Source organism: Panthera pardus, unplaced genomic scaffold (genome assembly GCF_024362965.1).
Source record: "Panthera pardus isolate Hobbes unplaced genomic scaffold, ASM2436296v1 HiC_scaffold_17, whole genome shotgun sequence".
Lineage (NCBI taxonomy): Eukaryota > Metazoa > Chordata > Mammalia > Carnivora > Felidae > Panthera > Panthera pardus.
Genome location: NW_026526732.1, coordinates 35,138,610 through 35,155,494, shown reverse-complemented (window position 1 = coordinate 35,155,494; position 16,885 = coordinate 35,138,610). Strand labels below are relative to the sequence as shown.

The 16,885-nt window shown below is 35.3% G+C and overlaps 1 protein-coding gene across 4 annotated transcripts in view; it reads left to right on the top strand.

Annotated features, from left to right (window-relative positions):
• LAMA2 (laminin subunit alpha 2) overlaps nucleotides 1–16,885 on the top strand; it is a 620,981-nt gene that overhangs the window by 503,788 nt on the left and 100,308 nt on the right. For all 4 annotated transcript variants that reach the window (XM_053904501.1, XM_053904500.1, XM_053904503.1 and 1 more), the window contains one exon: nucleotides 733–871. In XM_053904501.1, coding sequence (XP_053760476.1) covers nucleotides 733–871 — 139 coding nt within the window. The remainder of the gene's footprint in view (nucleotides 1–732; nucleotides 872–16,885) is intronic.

The following is a 16,885-nucleotide window of genomic DNA, read 5'->3' as shown; positions in this document are numbered from 1 at the left end:
CTACGTGTAAGCGGTATGTTGCCCTACAATTTGGAGTCATCATAATATAAATATAGGTCCTATAACCCCCAAGAAGAATTTTCTCGAGTAAATCTGTTATTTAATATATAACATGTGTAGGGTTCTATTCCAATACGCAATATGCACGACACAAAGGAAAATATCCATGTTTGAAGACCCTGGACACAATTCACACTCAATTCATTTTACAGTAAACTATTGCCAATTTTGCATGGAGGGTAGTGAATGGAGCAGTAAGTTAGAGGTCCACAGATGCAAGCTCCAAGTTTTTAATTAGTGATGTGTCGGTCATGTAACCTGACACAAGCTATCTAACCTTCATTTATATCCATCTGGGAAGTACACCTATCCTAAAGAGATTTTGTGAAATTCATTCCAGTAATATGGTACAAGCACTCTGAAATGTATAGCGTGCCTTACAAATGATGTTAAGGATCATCTCACTGCTCACAGTTTGCAAGGTGCATGAGGTTGCAGAAATGTTTGAGTGGGTATTAAAAAATATGTTAGTAGTATTTCATAGCTGAATTATTTAGGAATATGAATTTAAATTGACAACTACAATATAATACAATAAGCAGATATTTCATGATGACTTGGAAATATAATTGTCCTGGCTGGGATCATTTAAGCCATATTTGTTATAAGTAGAATGTTCTTCATTTGGGTACCAACTGCTCTGATGTTCTTTTTTGGGGGTAATCCCAACAGAATCCTTGATGAAGCTAAAAACATCTCCTTCAATGCCACTGCAGCCTTCAATGCTTACAGCAATATTAAGGACTCTATTGATGAAGCTGAGAAAATTGCCCAAGAAGCCAAAGATCTTGCACATGAAGCTACAAAACTGGTAAGAACCAAATAGTGCTTCGTACTAAGAATGTGGGTCAATTTGTTTGAGTAAGTACCTAGACTAAATTTCTCAAATTGAAATGAGCTCTGGAAAATCCTAGTAAGTTAGAATATTTATTTTGAATTATTTTCAAAGGCTCCTTTTAAATCCTATCTAAAATAAACATTCAGTGTGCTGCAATCATAACAGAATTCTTTTCTCAGTCTCTCACTACTTCCCTCTACTGATAAGGGCCTTGAAATTATTGCAGATGCCAAGCGGCTTTGTGCCACCAACTCACAGAAGAAAAACGTCAAACATAAGACTCTGGACAGGGAAATGTATTACTATTATTCCAAATATCATCAGTAAGAAAGTGCCCAGAAAATTAACACCGCTGCTTACGGCTACCCACAAATTTGGTATATGTGAAGTTTGACTATAAAGTGTCCATTTTGCAAAACACATGAGATCATATGCTTCTAAACTCCTTATACTGCTTTTAGCACAATGGAAACCTTTGCTTTCAAAGCAACCTTTGACTGCTGTCATTGTTCAAAATAAATTTGGAATTAATATTTCAGAATTTGGGGGTTCCAATTATAACACGTTATCTTGTGTATTTTCAATACTGACAAATCTTCATTATACATCAACATTTTGTAAATAAGTTATGTGATACACCTTCATAACACTATTGTAGGTTATTGAAGGTTAAAAAACACTTCATAGGAAGCACATGGTGAGTTAAAATGTTCTGAATTAAATATTCTGAATCCCTTTGGTCTTCACATCAAAATTTTGAGGAAAAAAAAAAAGCTTGATTGGACATTTGTGAATGAAATACACATAACTATTTAGTGTTAGAGAAACAGATCAATATTTGTTGTGATTTAATATTGGGCACAAAGGTATCTAGGATCTCAGGGATATTAAATGCATTTACTACACTCTTAGAAGGTTTATTTAGTGATCGTAGTGAAAACATCATATTCCATCAACAATTGCTAGTGTTTCTGTTCCTCTGGAATAAGCTCTAATACCATATGTTCTGAGTATTTCTTATTCAAAATCGTGATACGACTATTGCAGAAACTTCCCTATGCCTAGTTATCCTTTCAAAATGAACCTGTTTTTTTAATCTAAACTACTTATCCATCTTCTCATAATCTTCTATTTTAAAGACCCAAATTTCCAAGGTCACCATTTTCATTTGGCCTATGCTTTATCGCAGGACCATTTTAAGTGTCTAACACAGTACCTGGCAAATAGTAGGCACTCAGGAATGAATGAATGAATGTCATTCTAACTAATATCTTTCAAGTCTATTTACATTCATTTGCACCAATAAAAATCTCATTATTGTCATTACTTCATCTTTATAAACTTCTATTATTTTATTAAAGAGCTGTTTAATTTCACCCAATTTTAATTCTATCACCTTATGTCTAGAAGACTGACATTTTTATGCAGACACAGAATATTCACTTTCCTCAACACTGATGCTTATACGTGATAATCTAGCCAGCCTCAAACACAGAGCTGGGATGAGTTGTAATGCTTTACAACATGTCTTCTTGTTATCATCATTCTTTCTCTCCTTCCATATCCCACATAAAAATAATTAAATGTCTAAAAAAGTACAAAATAAATGCTAGGGGCACCTGGGTGGCTAAGTTGGTTAAATGTCCAACCTCAGCTCAGATCATGATCTCACAGTTCATGGGTTCAGCACACTGGGCTTTGTGCTGACAGCCCAGAGCCTGCAGCCTGCTTTGGATTCTGTGTCTGCCTCTCTCTCTGCCCCTTCCCCACTTGTGCTCTGTCTGTCTCTCTGTCTCTGTCTCTGTCTCTGTCTCAAAAATAAATAAACATTAAAAAAAATTTTAAATAAATAAATTCTAAAGAGAATAATTTATTAAATGGTTCTTAGCAAACTCAGAGAAGACAGATTTGTCCCAGAAAGTTTATTGGACTAAGCAGAAAGTTTGATTCATGAACAGAATAAATGAAGCTTTCATTTTAATGTCATGATAACATGGTTGTATTTTACTAGAAATTAAACATATTTGCCAATCATTACATTGCACAATTACGTAGATAGGACTAGAATGCCAGAAATGTAAGAGTCAGTATTATTGCTGGAGTGATAGATACATACAGAAGAGTGTGATTGTTATTTATGTATGAAAGAATTCAAGAGTAACAAATCAGAAGAGTCCTTTACACATTTGAGTCCAGCCCTAAAAAGAAGGAAAAATGTTCTCAATGAATCAGAAAGGAAGGACAAAGAAACAAAGCAGGAATTTATATGAGGAGAAAAATGGCCTGTTAGACAAGCAATAAAACAACCAATTACGACTGTGAAGAGATGGACATGAGATAATATGAGAAGAAAAAAGCTGTAAGAACAGAAACAAATGAATGGTAGAAAAAACGGCAAAGCATAACTGACAGAATTTTTAAAGTAACTTGGCTTTTTTAAAAACTACTTAAAGCTACCTATTTATAAATACACACATTGTCATTGGAAGGAAAATATGAGAGGAATGTTGATCACTTAACTAAATAATAAGCAGGTGGAGTCTGTATACATTTAAAGATGATAGTGGAATATCCCTAAGCAATGATTAACAGCTACTTGTCTTGTATATATCATTTATTTAAATATTGAAATGAAGTATTTGGGGAAAGTAGACATTATGAAAAAATAGGTATGATTTTTCCACTAGTGTTGGGTGGGAAAAATGCTATAAAGCATTTGTTTTCCTACACATAATCTCCAAGATAACATTTCATGTAGTACCTCTCATTGGTGGGTGCAAGGAAAGAAGGGAAATACGTCATTGGTCAGAAAAGAGAATATGATGATCCAATTATTTTGTTTTAATCTTAATCGCTTTGGTGCTATAAAAAGTCCTCAGACGCTAAAAGAACAGAGAATCAAACTTTTTAAAAAACTTTCCAGATGATAGATGAACTTAAAACCTATGTTATGAACCAAATCAGGTTTTAGAAGTAGATGAACAAATAGATTTCACAGAATGCTGGATCCTTGGAATGACCACCAGAGAGGCAACAGGCATGGTTTCAGTGGCCCTGAAATAGGAGGCCTTCTCCCCTTTCCACTGGAAAGGTCGTAGATGCTATGCATTTGGATCTGGTGCATTCCAATAACAACAAAAACAATTGAAAAGAAGGGTAATGTAGAATAAATTCCATAGTTCTGGTTCTTACACATCGTGAGGAATCATCACACAGCAATAATCGCACAGTCTCACCTATTCTGAAATGTCATCTTCCTTCCTTTCCTGTCTCACTCCCTTGGTCTAAGTCAGTGCAATGTGCTGTGTCATATATACTCCCATGTAGGCAGTCATCACCTTCCATTGGTATCTTGCCTTTAAAAAAATGAATCACTCTTTCATTTCCTCTGGCACCAGAAAGTTTCCTCTCTTCAGTCCCCTCTTGTCCACCCTGCAGTCATTGTCTGAAACTTCCTCTTTCTCTCTGCCTGTGTCTGTCTCTCTCATACACACATACCAACAATATTCATTAATACCCTCTAGCCCAGGATCCCCTTTCTCAATTTCAGTCTGAGTTCACTAGAATGAGCATTAGGAATAGAAGAATTTATACTGGGCTTCAACCCCAGTGAACTGTGTGTTTTTTATTCTCCAAGTTCAAGTTCTGTTTCTTGCTAAAATTATACATCATTCAAGGGAGTCATAATTCTAAAAATATTTAGCATGGTCTTTTCCAGGCATTTCTGGAAAAAAAATAGTATAACATACAGAAGAAAATAAAAGCAGTTTGTAAGTAATGCATTTTTCCCCCACAGAGACAAGGATAGTGAAATAGTAAAGAACAGTGCTGTATAATCAAAATGTAGGCTTTCGATAAACTACAGAGATGAGGGGAAAGTCTAATATATATTTTAGGAGTGCCTGAGTGGCTCAGTCAGTTCAGCATCGACTCCTGAGCTCAGCTTAGGTCATGATCCCACTATTTGTGAGACTGAGTTCAGTGTCAGGCTCTGCACTGATAGCAGGGAGTATTTTTGGATTTCTCTCTCTCCCTTTGTCTGCCTCTCCCTCACTCTTGCATGTGTGAGCTCTCTTTCTCTGTCTCTCTCTCAAAAATAAATAAATAAAATAAATTAAATGCGTCTATTTTATAGCAAGAAATATACCTAAAAATTAATTAAGTTTAAAGTTTTAACCTTGATTCTAATAAGTACATAAACTGATAAACTGCTGTTGCAAGTGACTTTCCAGTGTTTGTTCCTTAACATGTGGAAAATAGCCATAGAAACCTCAAAAGGAGCTTTCTCTTGCTTTAGGGTCAAGAGTCTAAGGAATAAACTAAATTTTTGTAAATTTTCTCTTATGTGGCAGATCAGTAGGGAGAAAAACGCTGATAGAAATTAAGGACACTAGAGGGGAAAGCCAAAGATTTCTGACAACATGCAGCCTGAGTTAATTCAGATCCATCCTGATGTTAGAAATTCATAGAAATGCTAAATAAATTATAACTCCCCAAATTTAATACATACTTCACTTTAGAAAGAAGCAACAAAAGGAAATCTAGGGGCACCTGGGTGGCTCAGTCAGTTAAGCATCTGACTTTGGCTCAGGTTATGATCTCATGGTTCGTGAGTTCGAGCCCCACGTTGGGCTCTGTGCTGACAGTTCGGAGACTTAAGTCTGTTTCAGATTCTGTCTCTGTCTCTCTACCCCTCCCCTACTCTCTCTCTGTCTCTCTCTCAAATATAAAAAATACAACATAAAAAAATTTTTTTAATCTAAAAATACAGAGAGAGGTTAAAAAAGAACGGCACACTCTAGAGCTGGCACCTTGGTAGCTCAATGAATTTGGAACATAAATATAGTTCCTAATGTCTAGGGGCTGGGATTTTAAACACCAGGCAGGAAGAGATGACATCCCAGCCATCACCTTGAACCTACAAGAGGAGAAGTCTCTGACTGAAAGTACGTAAAAACATGAGACTCTGGAACAATTGTCTTCATCAGTGAACACTCATGCTTTCCAGTTCAGGAACATTCTGAGAAGCCTTGTTTCTTTTTATGCCCTCATTGTGAAAAATGTCTCTCATAAGATGCTGAAATCACAAGCCTATGGATTGAAGTCCAAATTTATACCATTCATATGGTAGAAGACTTTCCAAGCTGAGACATTAATGGAGGGAGTACTAGTCCTGGCTATTGAAACCTCTAGAGCATCTAGGAAGATGCAGAAAATTAGACTTTAGATACAATATAAATAATCAAGTAGGAGTGAGGATAGGTAGGTAAAGTCCTTAACACGACCCTGAGATTATTGAAAAATCTAAAAGTGAATATAAAATGAAAGTGTTTAAATTATTAAAATGTTAAAAGAATGAATTGAAAAGATTGATGGAAGAGGAACTAAAGACTATGGAAATTTGTAAAAGAGACAGATAAAATTTCTAAAACTGAAAAATATAGTAATTAAAATTAAAAATTGAATGGGAGGACCAAACAACATATTAGTAGCAGATGAAAAGAGAATTAGTTAATTGAAAGAGTTGAAAACATTTCCCAGAATGCGACCAACATGGTAAAATATAAAAGGCACTTCAGAGACAGAGAATGCAGATTGTGAAAATGTAAGTCTGTGAGGAGTTCCAGAAGTTGAAAAGAGTGAGAATGAGGAGGAGTAGTGGTCAAGAGATACTGAAAATTCTCCAGTATTGGTGAAAGATAGGAGTTCACAAATTAAGGAAAATAATCATGATAAAATAAGTCCACACGTGGAAAGATCCGTGTTAAACTTATAGAGACCAAATAGAAAAAGAAAACAAAATCTTAAAATAATCTAGAGAGCAAAAGCAGATTATCTCCAAAGGAATAAGATTTGTCAGCGTATATCCCATTGAAGTCACGATAGCAATCAAAAAAGAAAGGACTAATATCCTCATGGTGCTGATACAATATGCTGGTCAACTCAAAATCCTATACCTTGCTAAACCTCATTTAGAGGGGAGGACAACATAATGGCATCTTCAGAGAAAAACTGAGGGTTTACCAATCATAGACCTTCACCGAGCTGCTATAAAACACACTTCAAAAGGAATGCCAATAAAATCAAGGAAATTGGGGATTAAAGAGAAAAGTGAACAGAAAAAGTAAATGTACACAATCTAAGCATTATGAAAATCATAATGATGATAATTACTAAATGTATGGAATTGTTTTAAAAAGCATAACGAAAACATGAGAATAATAACATGATAATGGGGCAGATGGTCAGGGTTAGAAGTTTTTTAAAGCCTTAAAATTTTGGGAGGACAGTAAAAAATTGGTTAGATTTAATCTTTTTTAAAGTATATGTATTAAACATTGAGGATAATTATAGAAAAATAAAAATAGTAGTAGTAATCAGAGTTCTCCAGAGAAACAGAAGCAGTAGGATGTAGATAGCTGGATGGATGGATGGATGGATGGACGGATGGAAAGAAAGAAAGAAAGAAAGAAAGAAAGAAAGAAAGAAAGAAAGAAAGAAAGAAAGAAAGAAAGAAAGAAAGAAAGAAATTTGTCTTAAGGAGAGGGACTGTCAAGTCTGAATTCTTCAAGACAAGCCAGCAGGATGGGGACTCAGAGAAGAGTTGATGTAGTCTCAAGTCCAGAGATAGTCTGGAGGCAGAATTCTTTATTTTTGAGGGATGCCAGTCTTTTCTTTTAAGACAATTAACTGATTAGATGAGGTTTACCTATCTTTTATAGAGAGTATTCTGCCTTACTCAAAGTCTACTGATTTAAATGTTAATTACATCTAAGAGAGACTTTCACAGCAAGGTGTAGACTGACCAAAAACTGGATACTGTAGCCTAGCCAAATTGACACATAAATTTAACCATAACAAACAGCTATACTTTCCAAATAAATGAAGAGAAAAAAAAATGTGGAGAGCGAAATTTTCAATCAATTCTATAAAAGGCAAAAAAAAAAAAAAAAAGAAAACAAGCAAAAATAAATGGTAAATATAAAGCATAAAATGTGATAGAATTAAATCAAGATACATATATGCAGGGTGATTATTACTAACTACCTCAAGAAATAACCCCTGAAAATTCAGTTGCTTACATCGCAATCTAAATTGATTTCTCATATCATACTCAATGTGTTTCAGAACACCCTACTCCATCTTGTAGCTACACCATACTACATAGCCTCCAAGGTTGTTCTGGCAGGGAGAGAGACAAAAGAGACATGCCTACTCTTCCCTCCCTTGGCCTGGACGATATCTGCTCTATTGATCAGGAATAGTCACACGCCTCAATCGAACTATAAGAGAGGCTAGGAAAAATGGGCACATAGAATTTTTGATGAGCATTAAATGTCTCAGTTTCAAGTTATCTTCATAATAAATATAGGTTAAAATTACTAGTTTTATGACAATATTATATTGGATTCAAAGTGTTTAACAAACACAGCCATCTGTATATGACATACACAAAATAACATTAACTCTTAGGGTACAGAAGACTGAAAAAGAAGGGATGCAAAAAATATACACCAGGGTAACTCTAATCATAAGAAAGCTGGTGTACTAATATTAATAAACAATCAAAATAGGCTTTACATTTTAAAAAATTATGAGAGATAAAGAAAAACCTCTCAATATAATAAAAGAATCAAGTTAGCAGGAAGATTAAAAATTTTTGAACCCAAAGAGTAAGAATGAATAAAGGCAAAAGTCAGAATGAGGAAATCAACATATCCACAATAATAGTGGGAAGTTTTACCATTTCTCTCTTAAAACTTCATAGGTCAAGCAAGGAAATGTAAGGATGAAGGAGATTTGAAAAGTACAATAAACAAGCTTGATTTAATGGTCTTATAGAACTCTACATCAATTAGATAATTAATTCTATATGCCCCGTTATATAAAGCATACATGAACCTCAAAAAAAAAAAAAAAAAAAAAAAAGACCATGAACTAGATCACAAAACAAGTATAAGCAAATCCTTTTTTTTTTAAATTTTTTAATGTTTATTTATTTTTGAAGGAGAGAGAGAGACAGAGGGTGAGTGGGGGAGGGGCAGAGAGAGACAGAGACACAGAATCTGAAACAGGCTCCAGGCTCCGAGCTGTCTGCACAGAGCCCGACGCGGGGCTCCAACTCACGAATCTCGAGATCTTGACCTGAGCCGAAGTCGGACGCTTCACCGACTGAGCCACCCAGGCGCCCCAAGCAAATCCTAATGAGCCAGCAGCACCTAGATTGTATTCTCTGATCATGGTGCAATAAAATTAAGAAATTATGCAGAAAGATTGCTCCCCAAAAATGTTTTAAAGAAAAAATCACACTTCAAAGTAATTCATGGGTCAAAGAAAAATGGAGTTTGAAATTACAACTATGAAATATTTAATAGCTAAATGGAAATAAAACTTCTACACATCAAAATTTGTGAAGTACAAATAAAGTGTCACTAAAGTGGCAAGTGAAGTTTGAAATGCAGATACTAGGAAAAAACAAGAACTGAAACGAATTATCTAAAGTTTCTGTTCAAGAAATTAAAAATAATATATAAAGGAAAAAAAAGAAAAGCAGAAATTAATGACCTAGAAAAAATATTAGGATTGACAAAATGGAAAGCTGATTCTTGCAGTAAACAGGCAAAACAAGAATAATTAAGCAGAGCTGACACCTATAGACAGGATTAGGAATGAAGACCGGGAAATGACTCTAGAGATAGTATAGATTTAATAAATATGGATGTACTTGAGTACGTGAGCAACATTATTCAAATAAATTTGAGTGTTTGATGAAGTGGACAATAAATCTAAATTTACTAAAAAGAAATAGTAAACCTGAGTAGAAATCTAGTCATTAAATGAGTTGAGTCAGTAGTTAATAGTCTACCTATGACAAAATGATAATGTCTACCAAAATTTCAAGGACTCAATATCCAAAACATTTTAAAGACTAGAAAAACAATGACAGAGTCCCTGGCTTATTTTATGAGGCTGGTATAGTCTTGATGGCAGAACATTGTACAAGACAGTATTAAAAGAAAAACTAGGGGCACCTGGATGGCTCAGTCAGTTAAGCATCTGACTTTTGCTCAGGTCATGATCTAGTGGTTCATGAATTTGGGCCCGGTGTTGAGATCTGTGCTGACAGCTCAGAAACTGGAGCCTGCTTTGGATTCTGTGTCTCCCTTTCTCTCTGCCCCTCACCTGCTCATTCATTCATTCATTCTTTCTCTCTCTCTCTCTCTCTCTCTTTCAAAATAAATAATATTTTTAAAGTTTTTAAAAAGGAAAGAAAAACTATAGGTCAATCATAAATAGAGATGTAAAACTTAAAATATTATCAAACCAAATCCAAATATATGTATATATTTAGAGATCTAGACAAATACAATAAAAAGTTAATAGTAGTCAAATATGGTTGATGGGAGTACAGGTATCTATATTAATTTCTGTTCTTATCAATATACTTAAATTATAAGTGTTTTAACTGAAATGAAAGTAAGAGGAAATTGAAAATCAGTTCTGAGGAATATCTGCCCTGAAAAATATAAGGAAAGTGGTTCTTAAGGCTCCTGGAAATGAAGCAGCCGTCCCCATCCTTCACACCAATAAGAGGCCCTAAATTTCTTTCTTTTAAAATTCATGATGCATGCATATTTTATTTGCTTTTAAATTGAAAAGAGAAGCAGGTAATTTCAAGCAACAGTCCCCTGACCTAACTTTTCTCACCTTTAAACTCACACCCCCAGGTACAATCATTGCTAAGTCTTCCAACCATTTCTTCTCCTTAAATATCTCTTGATAATATTATGATCATGCTATCAGGTGACTCATCACTTTAGGTTATGATCTGTTTACTTACTGCCATGATAAATGGCCTGAAGTTCACTTAGATTGTATCACATCACATCTCCTTCCCACATATCTCCCAATGTGCGTACCTTACTGTGTCTAGATCCTTTAGTGTTTTCTTTTTAAACTCAGAAATTTATTTCTTGTTCCATCAATGATGGACCCCCCACTCTGTAAAATACAGATCTTTGTGCTCTCATCCTTTCTCTAGTTCTGTTTCTCCCTGTCCTCCATCTAACTTCTACCGTTTTAACTTCCATATCGTCCTGCTAATAACATTTATATTTTGTCTATAACCATAACTTTGATTAATTACAAGTATTTCCTTAAAAGACCCCCTCAGATTGGCGGGCGCTTGGGTAGCTCAGTCATTTAAGCATCTGACTCTTGATTTCGGCTCCAGTAATCTCATGTTTCCTGGATCGACCCCTGCTGTCAGTGCAGAGCCTGCTTGGGATCCTCTCCCACTCTCTCTCTCTCCCTCCCTTGCTCAAGCTCCCTATCTCTCAAAATAAACAAACAAACAACCTTTAAAAAAAAACAAAGGGGTGCCTAGGTGGCTCAGTCAGCAAAGTGTCTGACTTTGGCTCAGATCATAATCTCACAGTTGTGGTTTCGAGCCCCGCTTTGGGCTCTGTGCTGACAACTTGGAGCCTGGAGCCTGCTTCAGATTCTGTATCTTCTTCTCTCTCTGCCCCTCCCTTGTTTGCACTCTGTCTCTCTCCCTCTAAAAACTACATAAACATTAAAAAAGACCTTCTTGGATTGTTTTCAGTGGGGGAACCCTGGGGGCACTTGATATCTGGTTGCTGTTTGCTCTGTGCAACCGTGAAGGGGTGAGGGGCACTCCACTCTGCAAAAGGACTTGCAGGGAATTATCTATTCCTATTCTCATGACTGATTCTCATCCTTTACCCTCACCTATTGTTTCTGAGGCCTGGCCTTCTTCAGATTCTGTGGGCCCCCAACCTGGCTTATACCCTCCTGAGCAAGGTGAGGGTACAGTAACTGCAGTGGATTGAGGGGGAGGAAGTACCTGAAGACCCCTGCTGATGTGGTTAGGGAAGCACATTGGCCCTGCTAAAGTGAAGATTCCTCTGCTGAAGTAACACACTTTCTCTTACCTCCTTTTCTTCATATCATCTTAATTCCTACCATCTTCCCTGCACAGTTACTCCCATTTTATTTAGTCTCTTGGTACTGTTTCCTGAAAACAGTGTTTTTTTGCTCAAGATTCAGATTTTAAATTAGGTAATCCAGAGGAGTCTTTTGCTTTCTTCCTATATTTTACTTCCTCATGGGAAAGGTATGTTCAAGGGTCCCCACTAACCCATGGAGTGGTTGGATGAGTCAGAAAAAGGTGTATCACTGGGTGAGATGCACCGGGCACACGGTGTGGTGAGCAGTAAGGTGGCCAGTTTCAGTGCCCCTTTGAGCAAACCTTTGGGTCAGATACAGACTGCACAGCCCCAAGATCCCTGGGCTTTAGAAAATGCTGAGTCTCTCTGCTTGCTCCCTGCTGTGCACAGTGAGGGGTGGGGGGTGGGGGGGGTGGGGCATGCCCTTTCACTGTTTGGTGACTGTGGTGTTTTGTTTTCTTCCTACTTTTTCCAGAAAACGATATCCCCAGAATTAAAATGTAAGCTGATAATAGACCCCTAGTGGACAGAAACATGGATCACCACAATGGACCCCCTGAATATTTCACTCTTTCTCACACAGTGTGCCATGATTTTCATATAGGCAATACCTGATGTACAAGAGCTGATCACTAAATGTAGATAGCCCCCTCCCATCTCCAAACACTAATGCCAGAAATCTAGAATGGCCAGGGTGCTTCAGATTTTCACAGTTGACAAGATAGTTATATTGCTACAAGATATAGGAAAGTTGAAGAGGAAGGCAATTTGAAAGGAAAAATAAAATTACTTTCTTTCCCTATTTAGTTTGAGATAGTGTCTGAATATCTGTTTCAATGTAGATGTCATGTGGGATTTTCTTTTTAATGTGTCAGAATTAGGTTCTAGTGGTATACTGGAATTTCTAAATTTCGTTGGAGAAAGTAGATAGCAAGACAGAATTTGGGGATTAGAAGATCTGCTTTCAAATTAAGTGCGTTGTGTAGTCTATTCTGATTCATCCCTTGACTTGACTCATATGGTAAATATAGTCCCTAGAGCCCAAATCTTTTTAACTGATTTCATATTTGATCTCCAACTGCGTGAGATCATTTCTTACTCTTCATTGGCCTAGTTATAATACTTACAAGAGGTGCTCATGAATTATTTATTAAGTGTGTGGTATTAAGCATGTCCACATTTAAATTTTTTACTTCAAATTTTTAAAAACTGTAACCATATATTTAATGTACTTAATGTGTAAATAGCATTATGAAAAACAGCACAAAGGGTAATCAGATAATCAGAATTCTAACCAGTCCTCAAACCAGCAATAATTATATGTTTTCATTTGTCCTACTAATAAAAATAATACTTTTCAACTTTTTCCTGGCTTATTCTTTTCCTTTATTATGTTTTCTTTTCTTTCCTATTATTATTCTTTCCTTTAATATTAATATTCCTAATAATTTCTTCTTACTTATTAGTTTTTGAGTCCTTATAATAGCAAGATTCTTTTGGCATGTTGCTATTGGTCTATGAACCATAAAGTTAAACACTGTGAATCTTGCAATAGTATGATTAAACATTAAGGCATTTCTAATGAGTGTTTGTTTAGAAGTATGGTCATATCTTCTCCAGTCTGTCCTATTTAGTATTTGCTTTGTGTAATTGGATGAACCAAAATACATAAAGAATACTTGCAAGGTCATTTTTGAGTTTTTATTTCCTACATAAAGGACCATGCAAATATTAGCAGAGTACATATTGAATTCAAAAGGCTCAATAAAATACGGTGTTAGTCAAGTTGTACATTTTAACTCACATAAAACTTGTATTTTATTCTGTCAACCACTGCTTTAGAAGTCAAACAGTAGTTTTGACTTCTTATTAATATCTATAATCATTGGAATTTAAATTTTATAGCAGTGTAATATTAATGAGAACATGGTATAAATCCATAATTGATATGACAATTAAATCTGCCAATAAAACTGGTGAGGATCTTTTTCCTCCATCAGCAGTTCAGCAACTTATCTAAGAAGTAAGTGATTCACACAATAGCAAACATGAAAAAGTCAGTGAGTATCTAAGCCACCTAGAAAAAGTTGAATCTGTACGTCAAAATAGTGTTCATTAAGCCATGCTGATTTTAGTGATTTTCTCTGTATGTGATATGTTCATTTGAGTCAATAATTTGAAAAAACTCTAGTGGAAACAAAGAAGCAAAGTGTGATTTTATGATCTAGCATTAAACATGTTTAAAAATTCAGGGCATAAATGCTAAAAACCAAAGGGTTTACGTCATCAGTCCGAAACATAGCAACTCTTTGGGGTGATGGTATAATGCAACATAGGTGAGAACTAATTTCATTCAAGGCAGCTGTACTCTCAGAACTATTTAGGATTTCAAAATATAAGTGTAATAGTCAAGAGGTGAAATTACCATGCTGCGTTTGACTTTACATTAATTGGAAAAAAAAATCTTATGCCCTCTGAGAATGTTCTCCAACCCCATAGACACTGCTCCATTGCCTTGACTCAAAATCAAGATTCCCCGTAGTTTCTGCTGATCCTGCTTTCAACAGCTCGTGCAGTTCCTGCCTCACTGCAGCAAGCCAGTGCCGCCCATAGGTGCTGGAGCAGTGGCCGTCATGCTGTAATTGGTGAAAACCTATTCTCACTTAGCTCTGTGCTTTAAATCCTCTCTTGATTGTCCTTCTTGGTGTTCTCATCAAGCTGAAACTTGACGGTCGCAAATTCTAAATGTGCACTGTGGAGGATTCCTGTTTCATCCAGGTCTCCTCTGTATGCTCACTTGCTTTCAGTCTTCCACAGAGATTCATCTAATCCCTCATCCCATTTCAGGGCAAAGTGTGCAAGGCCAGGATCGACCGCCTTTCAACAGATTTCTGATTGAGGCCATCTCTCTGGGTTGTTCATGCTCACTTTTTATTTACTATTTTGTTTTAATATCCTGTAGTATTTTTTTAATATAGGTTATATTAAAATACTTTTAAAATCAGCACACAGTGATTTCCTTATTTTAAAATTGTCTATGATATTTTTAATTATTACAAAAGCAGGTCATATCTGTTATAGAAAAGTAGAAAATACAGACAAGCAAGAGGGAGAAAATATAAAACTTTTATAATGTTGTTTATCTGTCTATACCTTTTCCTATGCAAGTAGCTTTTCTGGGAATGGGTGATTTTACATAACTGTTTTGTAGCTTAATGTATAATTATATTTAATTAACATCACATGCACATTTTTTCAACATTCTCAAAAATTGTATCTTTCACAATGTATATAGGTTTAGATTCCACCATTCCTTCTGAGAATGATTTTACCATAGTAAAAAATTTCTCCCCAATTTTTAACAGCAGTCTAAGATACCTGAATATAAGTTTCTCCTGATATGTACTTCGTATAAATACATTACAGCTAATCATCAGCATTTACATGTATCCCTGCACATTCTGAACAGTTTTCTTTATTAAAAATATTTTAAACTTAAAATCATCTAGGTTATGTAATATCTTTGCCCATTATCCCCTTTGGAAATATGCAAGACTTAGCTTCTAAAATAAATTATTGTGTAGAAAGCAATGGAATAATTCACAAACCATGCTGATGAATTTTAAATTACTACTTTCTCTAACAAATAAAAACAAAAGAAATATCCTACATCTGTCTTTAGAGCCAACTCTTTCAATGAATTCAGAGAGAGAGAGAGAGAGAGAGAGAGAGAGAGAGAGAGAGAGAGAGAAAGGGAAAGAAATAAAATTATTTGAGAACCATTTAGAAAAATAATAAAAGTATAACATAGAAGGTAATATAAACAATAGCTTTCAAATTTGCCTTTGAAATAAGCTTAACTTCAGGTCCCATACTCACATCTTCTTCTCCTAATAGAGCCTCTTCTGACAACAAAACATTGTGATATTTCCATGCTCCGTTATGGTAAGAATCACTTTCTTTATAAGGGATTTTTTGTTTGTTCTCCACTACAGTTCCGGTAAGCAAAGCAGTCTCTCCATATTTGAATAAACAGAGCTTACTCAGGTGTTTGAGACAGCTAAAAACTTTCTTTTGGTAAATCAATCAGTTCCTTCATCTATTAATCAGTGACATGATACTTCATCAAGAGTCACTATGAATATTTAACAGATAATAGGAAGAAGAAAACTAACATGTATCAAAAGCCAATTAAGTGCAAAATCCTTTGTAAAATCTTTGTAGACATTATTGTTTCTTTTTTCCCCTGTTTCTTTCCTTTTCTAATAATGTCTTAAATTAGCTCATGTTTTCTATAAATACTTATTAATAAAAGCATACAGCAACCTACACATATTTTATTGTGTATATTATAATAAACATTTATATATATATATATATATATATGCACACACAGAGAAAGAACTTATTTATAAAAATACAGTTTCTAAAAAGCAAGAAACACATATCGTGCAACTCTAAGAACCTCATTTATACTTCACATATGCCGTAGACACAGCTCAGAAACTCAGATGCAATGCTTATGAATATGTATGAAGTGTAATTAGCTTGGAAAATGCTGCTTCATCACCTGTCCTGATATTGTTGATGTGCTTCGGTGACTTACTAAGCAATGTTGGAAAAGGAACTCTTCAAATTCCAATGAGTTGAAACAATTCCGTTCATCCATAACATGTTAGTATTTTTCATTCTGTTATCATATGGAAGGCTTGTCTCTTAAACCTGGGTGGTTGATATACTGTTTATAACTGACAGTTGTATGCCATCATTCCTCTACTTTAATATTTTGGAGTGCTTCTTGAAACACTGAAACCTATCTTATTCCTCCACATCCCTTGAACCCAAACTCTCATTCATTTCCACTGCCCTTGCCTGAGGTTACAATTCCCTTTTCTCTAGCCTGTACTATCATAATAGCCAACCGGTGTCTCTTTTTTCTCCCATAAACCTTCCCAGTTCACCTTCTGGGACTAAGGCTCTGACCATACCCTCTACTCAGAAACTTTCAATGACTCCA